The sequence below is a fragment of the Hylaeus volcanicus genome, chromosome 8 (genome assembly GCF_026283585.1).
Source record: "Hylaeus volcanicus isolate JK05 chromosome 8, UHH_iyHylVolc1.0_haploid, whole genome shotgun sequence".
NCBI classification, from domain to species: Eukaryota; Metazoa; Arthropoda; class Insecta; order Hymenoptera; family Colletidae; genus Hylaeus; species Hylaeus volcanicus.
In genome coordinates, this window is record NC_071983.1 from 2,045,230 (window position 1) to 2,062,901 (window position 17,672).

The 17,672-nt window shown below is 44.6% G+C and overlaps 3 protein-coding genes across 6 annotated transcripts in view; 2 read left to right on the plus strand and 1 right to left on the minus strand.

Moving 5' to 3' along the window:
* Positions 1-7,630, plus strand: part of LOC128881391 (titin-like) — a 51,122-nt gene extending 43,492 nt beyond the window's left edge. The window contains exons 7-8 of the mRNA XM_054132402.1: positions 28-6,401; positions 6,707-7,630. Coding sequence (XP_053988377.1) covers positions 28-6,401; positions 6,707-6,809 — 6,477 coding nt within the window. The 3' untranslated portion in view covers positions 6,810-7,630. The remainder of the gene's footprint in view (positions 1-27; positions 6,402-6,706) is intronic.
* Positions 7,631-11,286: 3,656 nt separating this feature from the next.
* LOC128881388 (carboxylic ester hydrolase-like) lies at positions 11,287-14,299 on the minus strand. The gene is made up of 8 exons (XM_054132393.1): positions 14,050-14,299; positions 13,580-13,874; positions 13,309-13,506; positions 12,974-13,152; positions 12,489-12,657; positions 12,080-12,415; positions 11,875-11,998; positions 11,287-11,708 (listed from the first exon to the last, which is right to left on the minus strand). Exons 1-8 carry the CDS (start codon positions 14,230-14,232, stop codon positions 11,534-11,536), a joined length of 1,659 nt encoding a protein of 552 aa, XP_053988368.1. The 5' UTR covers positions 14,233-14,299; the 3' UTR covers positions 11,287-11,533.
* Positions 14,300-15,420: 1,121 nt separating this feature from the next.
* On the plus strand, positions 15,421-17,547 carry LOC128881389 (uncharacterized). Of its 4 annotated transcripts, none has more exons than XM_054132397.1 (5): positions 15,421-15,615; positions 16,060-16,278; positions 16,580-16,921; positions 16,998-17,234; positions 17,342-17,547. In XM_054132397.1, exons 2-5 carry the CDS (start codon positions 16,168-16,170, stop codon positions 17,468-17,470), a joined length of 819 nt encoding a protein of 272 aa, XP_053988372.1. In that variant the 5' UTR covers positions 15,421-15,615; positions 16,060-16,167; the 3' UTR covers positions 17,471-17,547. The 4 variants fall into 4 exon arrangements, with proteins under 4 accessions (XP_053988372.1, XP_053988369.1, XP_053988370.1 ...); XM_054132394.1 differs by having other exon boundaries at positions 15,568-15,666; XM_054132395.1 differs by lacking the exon at positions 15,421-15,615 and adding an exon at positions 15,677-15,987.
* Positions 17,548-17,672: the final 125 nt, after the last annotated feature.

The following is a 17,672-nucleotide window of genomic DNA, read 5'->3' on the forward strand; positions in this document are numbered from 1 at the left end:
AAACCAACCGAAGGACCTAGCGAAGAGGCAAAACCTGTCGAGGAAGAAAAGCCAACGGAAGGACCTGTTGAGGAAGAAAAACCAACTGAGGAGAAGCCTGTTGAAGAACAGAAACCTATTGAAGAGGAAGAGAAACCAACTGAAGGACCTAGTGAAGAGGAGAAACCCGTTGAGGAAGAGAAACCAACTGAAGGACCTAGTGAAGAGGAGAAACCTGTTGAGGAAGTGAAGCCAACTGAAGAGCCCAGTGAAGAGGAAAAGCCTGCTGAGGAAGAAAAACCAACGGAAGGTCCAAGTGAAGAGGAGAAACCTGTTGAGGAAGTCAAGCCAACGGAAGGTCCAAGTGAAGAGGAAAAGCCTGCTGAGGAAGAAAAGCCAACCGAAGGGCCTAGCGAAGAGGAGAAACCTGTAGAGGAAGAGAAGCCAACGGAAGGACCTGTCGAGGAAGAAAAGCCAACGGAAGGACCTGTTGAGGAGGAAAAGCCTGTTGAGGAAGAGAAACCAACCGAAGAACCTACCGAGGAAGAGAAACCTGTTGGAGAAGAAAAGCCAGCAGAAGAAGAGAAACCAACAGAAGCACCAACAGAAGAGGAGAAACCAACAGAAGGAGTCATTGAAGAAGAGAAGCCTGTTACGAAGGAAGGACCAACTGAAGCGCCTGCAGAAGCAGAGAAACCAACCGAAGGACCTGTCGAAGAAGAAAAGCCTACGGAAGAACAGAAACCAACCGAAGCGCCTGTAGAAGCGGAGAAACCAACCGAAGGATCTGTAGAAGAAGAAAAGCCTACCGAAGAGCAGAAACCAACCGAAGCGCCTACAGAGGAAAAGAAAACAACAGAAGCTGAAGGAGAGAAGCCTCTTGAAAAGGAAGAACCGACTGAAAGGCCTGCAGACGAGGAGAAACCAACCGAAGAATCCGTTGAAGAACAGAAGCCTACCGAGGAAGAGATAACCGAAAAACCTGTTGAAGAAGAGAAACCGTCTATCAAGGGTGAGAAACCTACCGAGGGTAAGATTCCAACTGAGGCACCTGTCGAAGGGGAGAAACCCACCGAGGAAGAAAAACCGTCTGAAGTGTCAAGTGAAAGACCTGCTGAAGAGGAGCCAACCAAAGGACCTGTGGAAGGAGAAGAGCCGAGCGAAGTCACGCCTATCGCACCAAGCGAAGCACCAGTTTCGGAAGAAGTTTCCACGGCAGGTCCAGAGGTCGAAGGAAAACCGACGGAAGGTGCCGAACAAGCCTCTACAGAAGTTCCTAGCTTAGCTGAGAGTCCTACCACGATTGGAGCTAAAGGAGAACCTGAAGTAACACCTGAAATTTCGAAAGAAACTCCATCGGAAGAAATTCCATCTACAGAAGAAGCTCAAACAGAGGCTGCTGTACCACCAGAACAACAACCCGAAGTTCCTGCCTCCCCTGAAGAAATAACGACTGAGCCTTCTAAACTAGCTCCTGAGCAACCTGTTGAAGAGGAATTGCCAGAAGGCACTCAGAAGCCAGAGGTATCTGAAGCATCAACGGAAGCAATTTCAACCGAAGTAACGAGCGAACAAGGTAAACCTCTGGAGGAAGGTGTCAGTACAGAGACCCCTGAAGTATCTCCCACCGAAGCTGGAGCCCCTGAAGCGTCCACAGCGCCTTCCGCAGAAACGACACAGCCAGAAGAGGGACAGAAGGTTACTCTTCCCGAAGAAGCCCAAACTGAGGTCACCCCATCGAAAGAAGCACCTACAACGGAAGCTCCTCTTGCGAAAGAAACGGAAGCTCCAGCTGCACCAGAGGAAGTATCGACTGCAGAACCAGCCAAGCCTGAAGAGGTTCCAGAAACCACGCCGCATGCAGAAGTACCACCAAAGCCAACAACCGAACAAGCTTCCGAGGAACCTTCGACGCTTGGACAAACTCCAGAAGAGGAAACAACGTCGGAGTATCCAGTTCGAGCGCCACCATCGATCCCTGGAGAAGGCAACTGCCTCGTCGAAGGACAGTCCTACAACAACAACTCAGCTGTTCCTCCCGCCAATCCCTGTCAACTTCAGTGCCGTTGCGTCAGCAGTATTATCCAGTGCGATCTTGTTCAGTGTCCACCTCCACCGAGCCACCTGTCGAACTGCATGCCTATTCACACAGCCAAGGATTCCTGCTGTCCGATGTACACTTGCGACTCCACGCCTACGGCGGTATTGGAATCCGATAATCACATGATCGAACAGGAAGCAGGACAGAAGACTGAACCACCTACCGAGGCTCCAACTCAAGAAACCACGAAGGAACCAGTTGTCAAGGGCTACGAAACAACTGTTGCGCCTGAAGCACCAACCACGTTGAAGTCTGTCGAACCTGAGCAACCGACTACAGCTGCAGAGCCTGACAAGGTACCCGAGGAACAAACCATCAGTTCAGTGCCAGAGGCAGAGTCTTCTAGTCAAATTCCTTCGGAGGAACCGAAAGAAACACCGGAAGTACCAAGCACGGAGAAGCCTGTGAAGGAAGAGGAGCCATCTGCCAAGGTGCCATCTACCGAACAGCCAACCGAAGGACAGGCTGCTGAGGAACAACCTTCGAGTCCTAGCATTGGCGAAGAGCAAGCAGTTCCGACGACACAAGCAGGCGAGGTTGAAGAGACTTCTGCTGGAATTGGCAAAGAAACAGCTGCACCCACTACTGCGAAACCCATGGGAGAAGAGCCATCCGAAGAGGAACAGAAGCCTGCAGAGGGTGAGCCAGAGGCGACTGTTGCCCCTATGGTTCCCGAGGAAGGAGTGAGCAAGGAACCTGAAGTCCCAAGCTCGTCTATAACACCAGAGCTTGCAGTTTCAGAAGGTCTGCCATCGGTTACCGAGACCCAGAAACCATCGGAGGAAGGAACCACTGTCGCCGTGGAAGAACAACCTGAGGAACCCGCTCAGCCTGAACAATCGACACCCGAAGGCGAAACTGTCCAACCAAGCGAAGCAGAAACCGAAAGACCATCTGCAGAAACGCCTGCTCCAGGCGGTGTCAAAGCTGGCGAAGAACCCGAAGTCACCCCAGCGGAAGAAGAATCTGTTCAACCTACGGAAGCTGGAGCACCAGCAACGGCAGAAATGGGAGTCTCCACGGGAGCTCCAGTATCAGAAGAAGCAACCGTTCCCGGCGTGACTAAGGAGGAAACTGCTACTGAACCAGCTGTAGAAGAAGGCTTGCAAACCACCAAGAAACCACTTACTCCTGAAGAGGGACAGACAGTACCTGTCGAAGCTGAACCTTCGACAGCTGCACCTGCAGTTGAAGAACAGACCAAAGAAACGCCTGAAGCTGAAGTGAAGCCAACTACGGAAGGCGTCGAAGAATTGTCCACGCAACAACCTGAGAAACTCCCGGAGGAACAGTTGCCAAGCTCAACCGAGGCACCTGAAATCGTCACCGAAGGACCAGCACCTTCTCTCCCCAAACAAACTACAGAAAAGGAGGAAGTTAGCGAGGAACCAGCAGTCGAACCGAAACCTGAGGAAGGTGGTGTGCAGCCTGGACAAGAGGAATCTGGGAAGACTCCATCGCCGGAAGGTCAAACTCCCGAATCTGTTTCGCCTGCCGAAGAAGAAGCTACACCATCCGTAATGCCTCAAGAAGAAATCACGGCAACACCTGAAGCGGCCAGCGAGAAACCTGTTTCAGAATCGATTCTGCCTCAGGAGGAAGTTGAACAACCCGCGACTGAAAAAGAAACAATGATTCCTGGCACCGAAGAAGCTGTTACCGTTGGCGTCAAGGAACAATCGGCTCAGCCGGAGGAGCAACCGACGACCGTAGCATCCACTGCTCCAGTTGAAGGCGAAGTGTCTGAAACTCCGAAACCAATGCTTCCAGAACAGATGCCAGAAGAACAGGGACAAATGACAGAGGCACCAGGCATTTCCTTGAAGGAGGGAGCAGAAGAGCCACTGGTACCAAGCGAAGGAGAAACCACCGTGCCAGTTGTTCCCGTTGAAGAACAGAAACCAGAAGAAGGAACTCAGAAACCGAGCGTAGAAGAGGGTGTAACATCTACGGAACCAAGCAAGATTGTTACCGAAGGTGAAGTTACTGCCACGGGTGAAGAGCAAGCTAGCGAAGCACCAAGTTCGCCAGCCGTTGAAGAAGGATCAACGCCACTGCCTGAAAGTGCCTCGATCGTACCTGAGCAAGGAATGGAGGAACAGAAGCCTGTTGAAGGTGAAGGTGTAACCGAAGAGAAAGTGCCAACTACGAGCGAAGTTAGTCCAACGCGTGAGGAAGAGCCATCTATGATGGGCGAGAAGCCTTCGGAGGAGGGCGTATTTGAAGCAGGTCAACAAACTGAAGCACCATCTCTTGATAAAGGAACAGGAGCACCACAAGAGGAGGGACAAGTCGAAGGCGAAACAACTCCAGCGGTAGAGATCAAGGGAACGACCGAACCCACACCTACAACTAGCGCCGCACCTACCGAAGTCAGCTCAACCGAAATGCCTGAAAAGGCACTTCCCAGCGAGGCACCAGGTCAAGAGCTCCCCGAAGTATCGGAAACACTCCCGACAGAGGCACCTGTAGAAGCTACCGAAGTTCCTGAGAAGATAGCTCCCGTCACGGGTGCTCCAGAAGAACTTCCTGCCGAAGTTCCGAAGGAAGAGGCTCCGACTGAAACTCCTGAAAAAGAACTGTCCACTGAAGTTCCTGAGAAAGTGACGCCCGCTGAAGAGGTTCCTGAAAAAGAACTGTCCACTGAAGTTCCTGAGAAAGTGACTCCTGCCGAACAAGTTCTAGAAGCACCTAGTACAGAGCTTCCTAGTGAAATTCCAGAGAAGATCCCTGGCGAAGAGCCCGAGAAGGTTCTCCCCGAAGAAGAGAAGCCTACCGAAGTACCTGAGAAAGTTCTTCCTGGTGAGGAGACGCCTGCTGTGACGGAGAAGGTTCTTCCTGGAGAAGAGACGCCTGCTGTAACGGAGAAGGTTCTTCCTGAAGAAGAGACGCCTGCTGTAACGGAAAAGGTTCTTCCTGGAGAAGAAACTCCTGCTGCAACAGAAAAGGTTCGTCCCGAAGAAGAGAAGCCTGTCGAAGTTACAGAGGAGATTCTTCCCGAAGAAGAGAGGCCTGCCGAGGTAACGGAGGGTCTTCCCGAAGCAGAGAAGCCTGCAGAAGGTGAGCAACAAACGCCACAATCCGAAGGAGAGGTAGAGCTGCAAACTACGGAAAGCATACTCGTCAAGGAACAGTTACCTAAAGAAGGTGCACCAAGCACACCTCCTCAAGCTGAAGAAACATCGACTGAGGCTCCAATGATTAGCGAAGAACCAAGCACTGCGGCGCCCGAGGCCGAAGCAACCAGTCCTCGCGAAGAACAGCCTTCGCTGGTCGAATCGACAGAGGCTCCGATTGTCCCTGAAGAACCAGGGCTCACGGAGGCACCTCTGCCTAGCCAACCATCGGAGGAGGCTCACTCTTCCACGGAATCTGCGCCAGAATCGTCGACGGAGCACGAAACAGAGAAACAACCCGAAGTCGAGACAACCCCTGAAGAAGAGCACACGGTCGAGTCGTCGACGCAACAGTCTCAAGAAAAGAGTACTCCGGAACCAGCGATTCCTGAGCAGCCGGCCTCGATGAAACCCGAAGAGGGTCAACAGGTGACCGAAGCCCCTGTCCAAGAATCCGTCACGAAACTACACGAACCGCTTCCAACCGAACCATCGCTCGCAGAGCCATCGGAAGAAGAACAAGAAGAAGTCGGGGAAGAAGGTCTGCCACCTCACGGCGAACCCATGTTACCAGAATCTGTTCCAACGACAGAAAAGGCAGAAGCTGAAGTCGAGGAACCTCTCCATCCAGTGATCGATACATCCGAATCCGTCGAACCAGCAGTTCATCCCATCCTTCACGAAGAACCCTCGAGTACTCTAGCTCCTCAATTACCAGAGTACCCTGACCAAGGTGTCTCTGGCGAAGACAATCCTCACTTCCCTCCGCAAGGAGGCAGCTATTTGAACCCTGACGAGGACTACGACGAGGACGATCAGGCCATATACGGGCCAGGCACCTGCAGATACGGCGGCAAGGTCTACGTGTCGGCGCAACAAATACCCAGGGACGATCCTTGCGACTTCTGCTTCTGCTTCAGAAGCGACATCATCTGTCTACAACAGAGCTGCCCGCCACCGATCCCTGGCTGTCACGAGGAGCCCATCAGCGGTTTCTGTTGCCCCAGATACGAGTGTCCGGTGTCAATGGCCACGTCGCTCAACCTGACAACGACCACGACGACGACCACGACCACGTTGCCCCCGCACTTCCACGCCCACGCGTACAAGGGAGCCGCAAAGAGGAGCGGCTGCCAAATCCGCGGCCAAGCGTACCGCGTCGGGGAGGTCATCAGGTCGGCCTCGGGACCTTGCCTTCAGTGCACGTAAGTCGATCAAATCTGATTTTACTTTGACTTTTTAACGAGGGTGATTACATCATTGATTAAAAATAGAAACTTATTAAGAATGTATTTGTTTTATACATTACATTTCAGTCCCTCTAAAATACAAATACATGGATCTCTAATTACGAAAGTATAAAAGAATGACTCCTCTTCAAGGGTCAGAGGCCATCTTCTTGTAGCAAGACCATACCATACCTTTTTCATGAGGGCAAATATTAATACTGTAGTCTGTTAGTGACCTCCTTCGTCTACCGCATCTTAAAATGGACGACTTGTAATTTCAGTTGCGGAGGCGACGGTAACATGAAGTGCGAGCCGAGGGTGTGCAGCCCGGAGCCGATGCTGAGGCAGATGATCGCGGCAGCCACGGCCCGAAGGAGGAGATGAGCCGGCCAACACGATCCCGGTGATCCGGCGAAGAATCGTGCACACGAGGAATGAAGTTTAGAGGGGGATCAGTGTTGTATAAAAGTGAATTTAAAAAAAAAATATTCTAAACTATCTAAATGTCGCGAAACACAGACAATAATGTGCTTCGACGATCACCGAACTGAGTGGCCAAAACGTAAACGTTTATATTATAATATTATATTATGTTATATAAAAAAAAAAAATTGAAGAAAGGGAGAGAGAGAGAGAGAGAGAGAGAGAGAGAGAGAGAGAGAGAGAGAGAGAGAACGAGGTGGAGAGATAGGGGATAAGGATTAGAGCGAGACGAGAGACCGACATGGAAGGTGAAACGAAAGGGACTGAAAATGGGATTTAGCCGCGTAAAAAGCGAGGCTCGTTTCTGGTGCCAAACGTGAACCACAGGGACGAAAGCAACCGGTGGAACTGGATTGGTTCGGGTGGGGAAAGGGGAGGAGGGTTAGTGGATGATATTTCGTGATAGTTCCACGTCTCACGCCATTTTTTACGTGTAAACAGTGGGTTACGGTGGATGAGAAAGCGAGGAAAGAAAAAAAAATTATGAAAGATATGTTTGTCGAACGTACGAGACTTATGACTGTGCCTTCGTCAGTGCTGACACCAGCGGCACTACTTTCGTTTCGTGGCAGCTGAGCGGCTCCGATCTGAACCGCGATCGTCGTCGTTCCCGGTTTCGCTACGGACGAGGAATCGATCGTCGTTTAGAACTAAAAATAACACGGTGACGGGAAACAAACGATAAACGCGTTTCGGCAAACGTGGCAAAAAACAAAAAACAAGTTCAAGGAGAAAAGAAAATAAAAATTGGAAAAATGGAAACTCGATGCACGCCGAACCGATTTCCTCGTTGGAGCGACGTCGTAACGGTGATCGGCGGTGAGAGACGTCGATGTATCGATGTTAATCGACGATAACTCCTGCGACGCCGCCGTAGAAACGCGAACAACGACGATCCCACGGACGATCCCGCCGTACGATCGACGTAGATCCAGATCCTTTCCAAGGCTGGCACGTGCGCCAAACGATCGGTCCACATTTACTCGCGTCTGCTGACGTTCACGCGTGCTCGAACGCGATCGGAGAGAGCAACGATCCGTAACGAACGATACTGCAATCGACGTCGAGCATTCTTTTATTATCGCTTACGCAACCGAGTAAACGCAGGTTTCGCGAGCCGACCTCCTGTCACGGGAGTCGTGACAAACATACGCGATTAATCTCTCCTCTCAAGATGCAACGTACCGATCGCGCTCGAGCGTGCGCCCGCGTGCGTGTGTGTGCGTGCGTGTGTGTGCATATGGTTAACATTGATGTGTATCGAAGTAATGAAAGAAAGACACGACGAAAGGTACGCGTATCTCAAAGCTCAAACAGCGGCTCGCGCGGAGGACCGATCGCGAATTTGCTTCTCCGGCGAGCTGGCGTCATTATATATATATATATATGAGACAAATATATATATAATTATAAATATATTATACATTTATACGATTCTTTATATGCACTGTACCCTCCTAATAATAATACTTAACGATGTTCTATACGTTTGTACGAAAGTATCATTATTTACGGCAGACGATCGTCCGTCGTTCTCTAGTCTCAGAGTGTCGCGCGGTATTGTATCATTATAAATCTTTGGAAAGCTCGTTTCGCAACCGCCTCCGCCACCCCCGATGTAACGGCGAACAGTCAATTACTTTGATATTCTCTCAGCCAAGCGACGGGGCACTGTCGTGTTCGTTCGTGTCGCGGAGGTGGGCAAAGTTTTATCGAAATAATAGCGATTCTCTTAGTTACTTCTTGTTTAGGATCAATCTGTTCCTCCTTAAACGATTCAAAATCACGAAGCACTTTTGTATCAGTTTAATTTATTATTCTTCTATTTTCCGTTACCTTCCGTCCTATATCGACTCAATTTCTAAATATTTAATTTCGCGATCTTATTGTTACTCAATCAGTTGTGAACAAATAGTTATTCTTTATTTCATGGAGATTTTGCCCATCGCCGTCCACGCCCAAGGTGGAGCCGAACGCGGGACAGAAAACGTCACGCTTTGAGACTCCGGGACCTCGAGACATACGTTTAGGTATAATAATAGAATTGAACGCTATTATCGTCGCACGAAAATACTGCGCATACTGTCTGTATTTATGATCGAATGAAGACGACGAGTCCAAACACTGTCTTCCTGGTATCGCTAAACCCGCCAATTTCATTGTAAGCGCGTCCCGCTTGATTCGCGCGCGATAAAAGTGTTTCCGCGCGATGGAAACGCGCGGGAAACAAATTGTAATAGGGAAAGGGAAACTCCGTCGATTGAAACGCGACCAAATGTGGTCGCGTTGCGCTTCCAACGACGATCTAATCGCGATACAAGCCATATAATTATCGTCGCTGTTTCGAACACGAGGTGTTTTCGTAATAATAAAGTTGATAACGTATGGAACACGCTTCCGCCCTTTGTTTCGTGAAACTCGCTGAAAAAAATCGCTGCCCGACTCATCGGTCTGACATTTCTTTTTGGAAAAACGTTAGGCCTAAAGCAATCGTTAGAGAATATTTAATTTTTAACGAGTCCGGCGACCAGGCGAATCGATCGATTCAGCCAAACCAGTCCGATTGACGATCCGAGCTGTTCGATCGATAGAGATTCTCCCGAACTCTTCAGCATTTATAGCCTAACTTTCTACGGTCGACTCGAGTGCTCTCTATCCCTCGAACGCGCGGACCAATCGACTCGGATCAACTTTGTACATTTCATACAGGTCGAGGATGCCCCGTATACAGTATTACCCGCCGCTAAGATCGATTTTACTCCCCAGATCCGAGAACAGTAGTTCCCGCTACTATTCTTCGTCCTCGTCGCGAGAGAGTTTGATCCAGCTTCGAAACGATCCGAGAACCGAATAAGAGGATCGATCGGGCCTCCCTGAAAATTAGCCTTCTTTGAGAGCTCTCGCGACGTTCTTCCCACGATGATCGTTTCTGGCCTTGATTCTCGATCATAGCGTCGGGCAATACCGCGCTTCGATCGATAAAAAAGAGTCGCGTCTCTCTTCCAAACGCGCGATATTACAACTTTCCTGAAGAGACCGCGAATTGAATCTTGACCGTAATTTCAAGTTACCAATTGATTCGCGACGGTTCTCGTTCGCGCTACCAAGCTCGATCGATTGATCGCATACACGGCGCTTCCACAAATCGAATCGGTTCTTCCCAAGCTAACAATCCTAGTAATTAGTCGAGCCTAGTATTTATCTTAATATCCACAATCACTCATAGCGTATAGTGTACTGAAAGTAATCGAGTATCGAATGTTACACGAACGGTACGTTTATATGATAATACATGTAACTCTAAAGTAAGGTATATTAATTATGGTGAATACATAGGACGATGCATGTAATTAAATAACGATGGCGGGTGGATGTCGGTGTCGGTGGAATGCCTAATCGTTGTTCGAATACTTTACACGCGACGGGGCGGCATTCTTCGACGCGATTGACGCCATTTTTTATATATATATATATATACATAAACAAAAGATAAAAAAAAAAAAGATACGCACGATATTTATGCACAGAATGACCAATTTTTATCTGGTGCCAATAGTCTTCGAGCAAACAGTGTCCTTCGGGTAATTAATTTAACGATCAACGGAGCAGCAGAGATAGCCGAGTGGATTAAAATTGATCATGCTGTGAATAGCGAAATCGAACACGGCGCTCAGTACGCGAATATACTCAACACAATGCTCGTGATGAATTTCTCGGTTATGTTTTTATTTATTCTTATTTTTTTATTTTCAATTCGACCTGCGACCACAATGACAATTAATCGTTCTCAGCATAATACGTTATCGTTTGCCGCGTATAATAATATGTGATACATAAAGAAACGAGCGAGCCGGGAATATCTCTCGGTGGTCCCGACTGTACGGAAGTAGGCTAGTTTTTTGACAGTACGTGCTAGTATAAAGTGTCCTTTTATATGAATAAATGATTTTGTATGTCACGCCTCCCGTTTATTTCGGTAATCATCCTCCTTGCACGACAGACACACGTTTGAGATTTTTTAGCGAACCGAAAGCTGGTAGCAGTCAGGTGGATTCTTATCGGGACAATTATCCGCACGTTAGTTGTGTGTACAACTCATGTTAAAGGCTTAATCAAAGCAAGCCGTTACTCAGAAAACGTCAGAGTCTTACAGATAACGAGGACGATAAATAATGGCTCGTGATTTACGAGTGTAAATATATTCTATTGTTTCGTTGTTGCTCGAACGAATCCTGGAGAAAAATTTAGGGAAAAGTTACTCGTTTATCTCATTTGGCGAAAATTTGTCTTTTCTTATTCCTTGGACACATCATAAATGACACCTCTGTGCAAAATTTCAACTTTCTAGGTTCAAGGGTTTAACCAGGGCGTTGATGAGTCGGTGAGTCAGAGTTTTTATATATGTATATACATCTTTTGCACCGTTAAATTCTTGTCTGGTTAACAGCTGTTGTTCCATTTAACACTTGAACTATCGAGGACAATGTATTGGTGTTCAGAATACTACTAAGTTTTTGAAATTAAAAAGCAAAAAGGAGCAATTCCATCTATCAATATAATATCCATTCTATTTGAATAAAACTGACTAGGTTGGTAGTTCTAGTGTTAAGATTGACCCCACTGCTTTACGATTTGGGCAACTTGTTCTCGTTGAAATTGATCGATTCCCAAAACTTCTTCTCCGCGAAGTTATTGGCGCTGGCCATCTTCGCGTCCTTCGGATTTTTTATGTGCAAGTAATAGAACTTCTTTTCATCTGGATCCAGTTTCTTCCACGTAACGCTACTGATCTTAGGTTCTCTAAAATAATTGCATCACACGTGTCATGAAAAGTATGAAAAAATCAGAATATACAGAACATCTCAAAATTCATAGCAAAGCTAGGGAAGGAACAGTTTCGTGCGAATCGATTCTACCCTGTAATTTTAATTTATTTCTTCTAGAAGCATCAATTGAATATACTTGCCCATGGATAGCGTAGGACGTGTAAAAGTCCAGCAGAAACTGCTGCATGTGCACGTCCAGAGCTCTCGTGGTGCTCGACATCTTCGTACCAAGGATAAGCGCTACGTCGTCGCCTTGGCAGACACCTAACGACACGCCAATCCCATTGAGACGAGTGTTATTTTTGCAAAATGTGTTGTTATCTTAGAAAATTCTCAGAAAATTACCGAAATCCTTGGTACTTCCGCTCAACGCGTCGCTTTGACTATACTTCGCCCTGTACGTATAATAATAAGTCCACACAGGACTTCTGTTGATCTTCGCCTGGAGCCTAACAGCTTTCTCAAAATCGACCTTAAACAACCGATCGCCAATCATCTGCACCACGTGCTTGTCCGTCACGCTATTGATGCTTTTGGATCCCAAGTAATGCTTTCGAGCCATTTCCGAGACATTCTTCTGCTGACTCAACGAAACGGTATCGTTAAAGTCCAACAAAGACGGCGCTATCTTGTCCCAATCGTCGTTCAATTCCTTCAGTAGCTTCCTGTTGTCGACGAATTCTGCGAAAACACGATGTCTGTTTCACGAAAGAGCTAAGATAAGAGGGAAGTCGTTTATTGCGCGATATTAAACCTGCAGCGGTATATAATCCTTCCTCGGCGACGACGCCAGAGATCCACGGGACGTCTAGCGCCTCGCCTCTGTTGATGATCTCGATCGGAGAATCGCGAATGAAGGGACGGGGACACTTTTGCTTCTCGATGACTGGCCCGAATGGCGTGATGGGATTGTACAGCCAGGCCTGTTAAATCAAAGTTTGTCACGAAGAACCGACCTCGGAAGAGAGCTTTCACACGATGAAGAAGAATCGTAACCGTAAATTACTGATCAAAAACAATGGTATAGGAGTCCAAACGAAACATATGGCACGGAGACTCGAATTCACGTTTGACTCCATCTTTTTGGATATGGGAGGCGCGGATCGGTACTCGAATATCACTTTCTACGTAATTGGATACGAGCCCTTTTTTAACGAGTACTCTGTTCAGGTTCTGAACCTTTCTGTTCAACGTCCCGCATAAGTGAAACATAAAAATAGAAAATATTGCGAGTAGTACCATGAAATCGTGAACAGCCTGAGCGATAAGTCGCGGTGGGCGTTCTCGTAAGCAGGAGACCATTTTAGTTGAGTTCTTCGTGGGACACCCCATCAAAGCGCCCAGCTTCTTGGCTTTCTCAGGAGCACGCTCCGTTTGGGGCCAGGGGTCCAGAGCTACACCGCTTATCGACAAACCACCTACGCGATAAATACGACGAAAAAGATAGTTAAATGTTAACCCAAAAATGCAAAGAAGAACGATGAAACGCTAAACCAAGGTCCATCAACTTTAAATGCATTAGTGCTCGACACTTGGACCAGCGAGACATTTAATAGAAAATGGTGGCAACGTACGTTGGAAGAGTCCAGCGCTCAAAGGCGACAAATAATGATACTGGACGCTTGCAGCTCCTGCGTTCAAGCCAAAAATAGTGACGCTCTCAGGATCGCCACCGAAATATTTAATGTTGTTCGACACGAAACGCAAAGCCACAGTCTGGTCCTTCAGTCCCATGTTTCCAGGTACCACACGGTCCCCCGTACTGAGGAAACCTTAAATTCATTTCGCGATTGGCAGATCACGAAGAGTACGTCTTCAGAATTCCACGACGATCATTTTACTTACCGAAAGGTCCCAAACGATAATTGATGGCGACTAACACGACATCGCGATCCATCAAGAACCTCTCGTTCACGTTATTTCCGCTGCCATATTGAAACGCCCCATCGTGGATCCACAGCATTACTGGCAACAACATCTCCTCGTTGTTTCTAGGCGGTACGTAGATGTTCAAGTACAAACAGTCCTCGCAACCTGAGACCTTATCTCCATTTTTCTGAAGCATGTGGTACTGGGTGCACTCCGAGCCCTTTTTCGTCGCTGGAAGATCCTGTGTCCATTTTTGGACCGGTTTGGGGGGCTAAGAAGTCGTCGAAATCAAAATATTCGTTAAGAAAAACAAGAATATTATCTAAAACGATATATCGCGCAACATGTATACTCGATTGTCGCGTGACACGAGTTCCTGACTTTTTCTTGGAATTTGTTTTCACGCAGTTCACCATCTCTGATATAAATTGAATTTTTCCACATACTTGGAATCGAAGTTTCCCCAGAGGAGGCTGCGCGTAGGGTATACCTTCGAAAGCCTTGTACTTCCTACCATAGTGAGAGATCTTATAGGAACCAATAACGCCACCCAAGGGTGTCTCGACCCGCAGTCCTGGGCAAGAAGAACTCGCGAGCGCCAAGAACGGTAAAATGATTAACAACTTCATGACAGGAAATTTAAAATGATTGGTAACTTCATGGCACTTATTTCGAAACTGAGATTGAAACCATCGAGAGCCTGCCTTTTATCGTGCTCCTCGCCAGGCGAGTCGCTATGCATATCCAAAGATTTGCTCAGTTAAGACCGGTGCATTTCAAAGTAATTAAAACGAAAGTGCATACGACGTTCGAAGAAAACAGAAGCACGCTAAAATACAATAGAACTTCTTCGGCGCGTTATACAATAATGCATCTTATCTGCTAATTTATCGCTGAGCAAACGGAAGCGAATAGACGGGCTCAGGATGGCAACTTTCCTTACACAAAATGTCTGAAATTTCACGACGTCAACGAAAAATGACAACTGTTTGCATACTGTTTTTATGCAAATAGAGGTATCGATTAAAGACAGCATTTCTTCAGAGGTAAATGATATTTCCAGAACAATTGTAAATCACATGGAATTTAGTTTTCTATTGATTCGAGGGTAAAATTTCACTTTATATCTATTCTAAAGCCCTTTGAAATAAAAAGTATTCATTCTTTTTGAAGGCTTAGCCTTCAAGGTATGATTTCATTGAACGCCTTGAGTTATAGACAATTCTGAAGCCTTTACATCGAGAAAATTGAATCAATAAGAAGCACGAAGAGGAAAACAATATCTAATTACAATTTATTTCAAATTTTTTACTGCTCAATCGTCGTTATCGTAAACATAGTCAGATCAATCTTGTGTTGTTATGTTGCTTGGAAAATTATAATTGTAAAACCATAATTTGACTGTTGGGTTAGGGCCGGATAACAAATATAAGTATCGAAAAGCCTATATGGCATAAGATAAAAGCAATGAAAAAAAAAATAAAAGACATTAAAGGAAAAAGAGAAATAACCAAAGACAAAAACAAAGTCCACCGACCCGCCATCTAACGTCGAAACGTCCAAGTTTGTAGTGGAGTATGTATGGTAAATATGTATCTCTCTCTATGTCACAGTATCATCGGAGGGACAAGGATCTATCTATTCTTGTCTGGAAGCTTCCTATTTTGTCCGCAACTGTCGCTGAGGTCAAGTCAGAGTTTCTCTAAAAACTTGGACGTTTTTCCACCGATGGCGCTGATGGCTGAACTTTACTTCTGGGCACTAAAAATTATTCACATTTTTGTAAGTATACAAAAATGTAAGTTTTAATGTTAGGAATCCAACGGTTTAAAAATTACGAGTATTTAAAGTTGAGCACTTTTGACGTAAATTAATAACCAGTTCTAGAACGAGCGAACCAATAAACTTCTCTTTCTGGTCTAGTAATATAATTTCCAGTGTATAGTATTTTAACGGTGTAAAGTTTTACACGCTTTCGGAAATCTTCAGGAAATACCCGAAAAAATAAAAAGGTTATAGTTCTGTGTGCCTTGTGATATCTTGTTACGATGGACGAAACAAAAGTATTTTTGTTTATTTATTATAAATTATTAAACTACTAATTATCCATTCGTATATATTAAATAAATATTTATTCGAAATATTAATTACAAATTAAATTATCTAAGTTTTAAGTGACATTTTCTTGTAACACAGTAGTTTAACATCGGTTACAATCGACTCTTACGATGCAAATGCCTACAGTGTCTTGAAGATATGATACGACGACTTTATTTGTTTTACACAATTTTCGTACAACGTGCTATGTAATATACATATAACATGATTTCATACTACGCGAAAATATTTATCGCTTTGTACAGAAGTCTATCGTACTTATATGGGTATTCGGTATATTTATTTATGTTCTAATATATATCACTGTTTAAATATGTTTATGTTGCTTGTGTGTACAGGTGTGGGAGAATATTTTAGAAGAGTTAATCCAATGTCCAGTATGTCTAGATATTCCTTCATCCCATATATTTCAATGCAAAACTGGTCATGCTATTTGTCAGCCTTGCATGAACTCTCTGATACAAGCGCAACAAGGCTGTCCATTGTGTAAAAAAGAATTTTCACATGTCAGAAATTTTGTTGCAGAGGATTTGATTCAAAATCTAAAGCTTCTACAGGTAAAATATTTGAGTACTTAGCTCAAACAAAATTAATTAGCATTCACTAATGTTATTGTGTGTAAATGTTTATAATTATAAATGTTTTATAAAAGAACTAGAGAAAGTTCTACACTTAAGGGTTCGTGTTTTATTAATAGAAAACTTGAAAGTTCAATTATTGCATGTATATTTAAAAATAGCTATTGTTGGAAATTTATGTTCAATCTGTTGATTGCATTTAGAAACATAATTTTCTCTCTTTTTGTATTAAAACAATATAATTATTCTATTTATTGGTAAAATTTCCTATGTTTCATAGTTGGCTGTTAAGAAAGATATATTGATCATTCAAGAAAAATATAATAAAGAGATTAAAGATATCTTTACACAAACTAATGAAACAAAAAATGTGAATACTTCTACCACTAGTACACAAACAACTGGATCATTAAGAATGAAAACTTCTTCTACTCAGACACAGACAAAAGTGAAAAAAAATCCTCCCAACAAGACTATTTCAGATATTACAAATATATTACAGAAGAGTCAAAATAATAAAATTTCTTATCCATGTCTTATTGGATCCTGTTTATTTCAAAACAGTATGATCAAAGAATTAGAGCATCACATGAACGTGTGTCATGCAAAACAATTATTTATGGTATTAGGATTACTATACTACTTATTTATTTGTCTATTTCATTTGAACATTTTGTTATAAAATATTTTGATTTCAGGAAAATGAAGATATATTTTCTAAAACGTTCATAATGGATGGAAATGTGTTACCTTGTAACTACGATTATGTATTTCTAATAAACGAAGTTGGATTACTCTTTTTTAATAGTATTTACCACAGTAATGGTAGATTGAGAATAGGCGTGCAATTTTTACAAACGGTACAAATACCAAAAATTTACAAATATGTCATACAGATAAGTAACGATACGTTAACCTTCATACGTCATGGAAAGGTAATATAATCAACATTAAAATTGACTAATGATTAATAATTCATACCGTTCATAGTATGTTAGTAAACATGAATTAGTATGTAATAATTGTTATATGCATGAAACAGGTCACGCCTATAACACATAAAACACGAGCTGTTGTTTACACCACTATTATACATGAGAAGGACATGGCATGCTTATTAGGGGTTAAAAAGCACCTTAAGTGCACACTACTTGTAACAAAGTGTTCATAAAATATTTAGCCACAGTAACAATTGTTAATTGAAAAAAATATTTTATTGATTATAGAATCTGTTTGACTATACTATAATTTAACTTTGTATTTTGTGATTTTTCCATATTATCTTAAGAAAAAAATTAAACTTGTTCCTCGTAAAATACTATCCTTTCCCAGGGCTCCCCCTAATGTGCGTGTAATAGAACACCGTGGTGGGT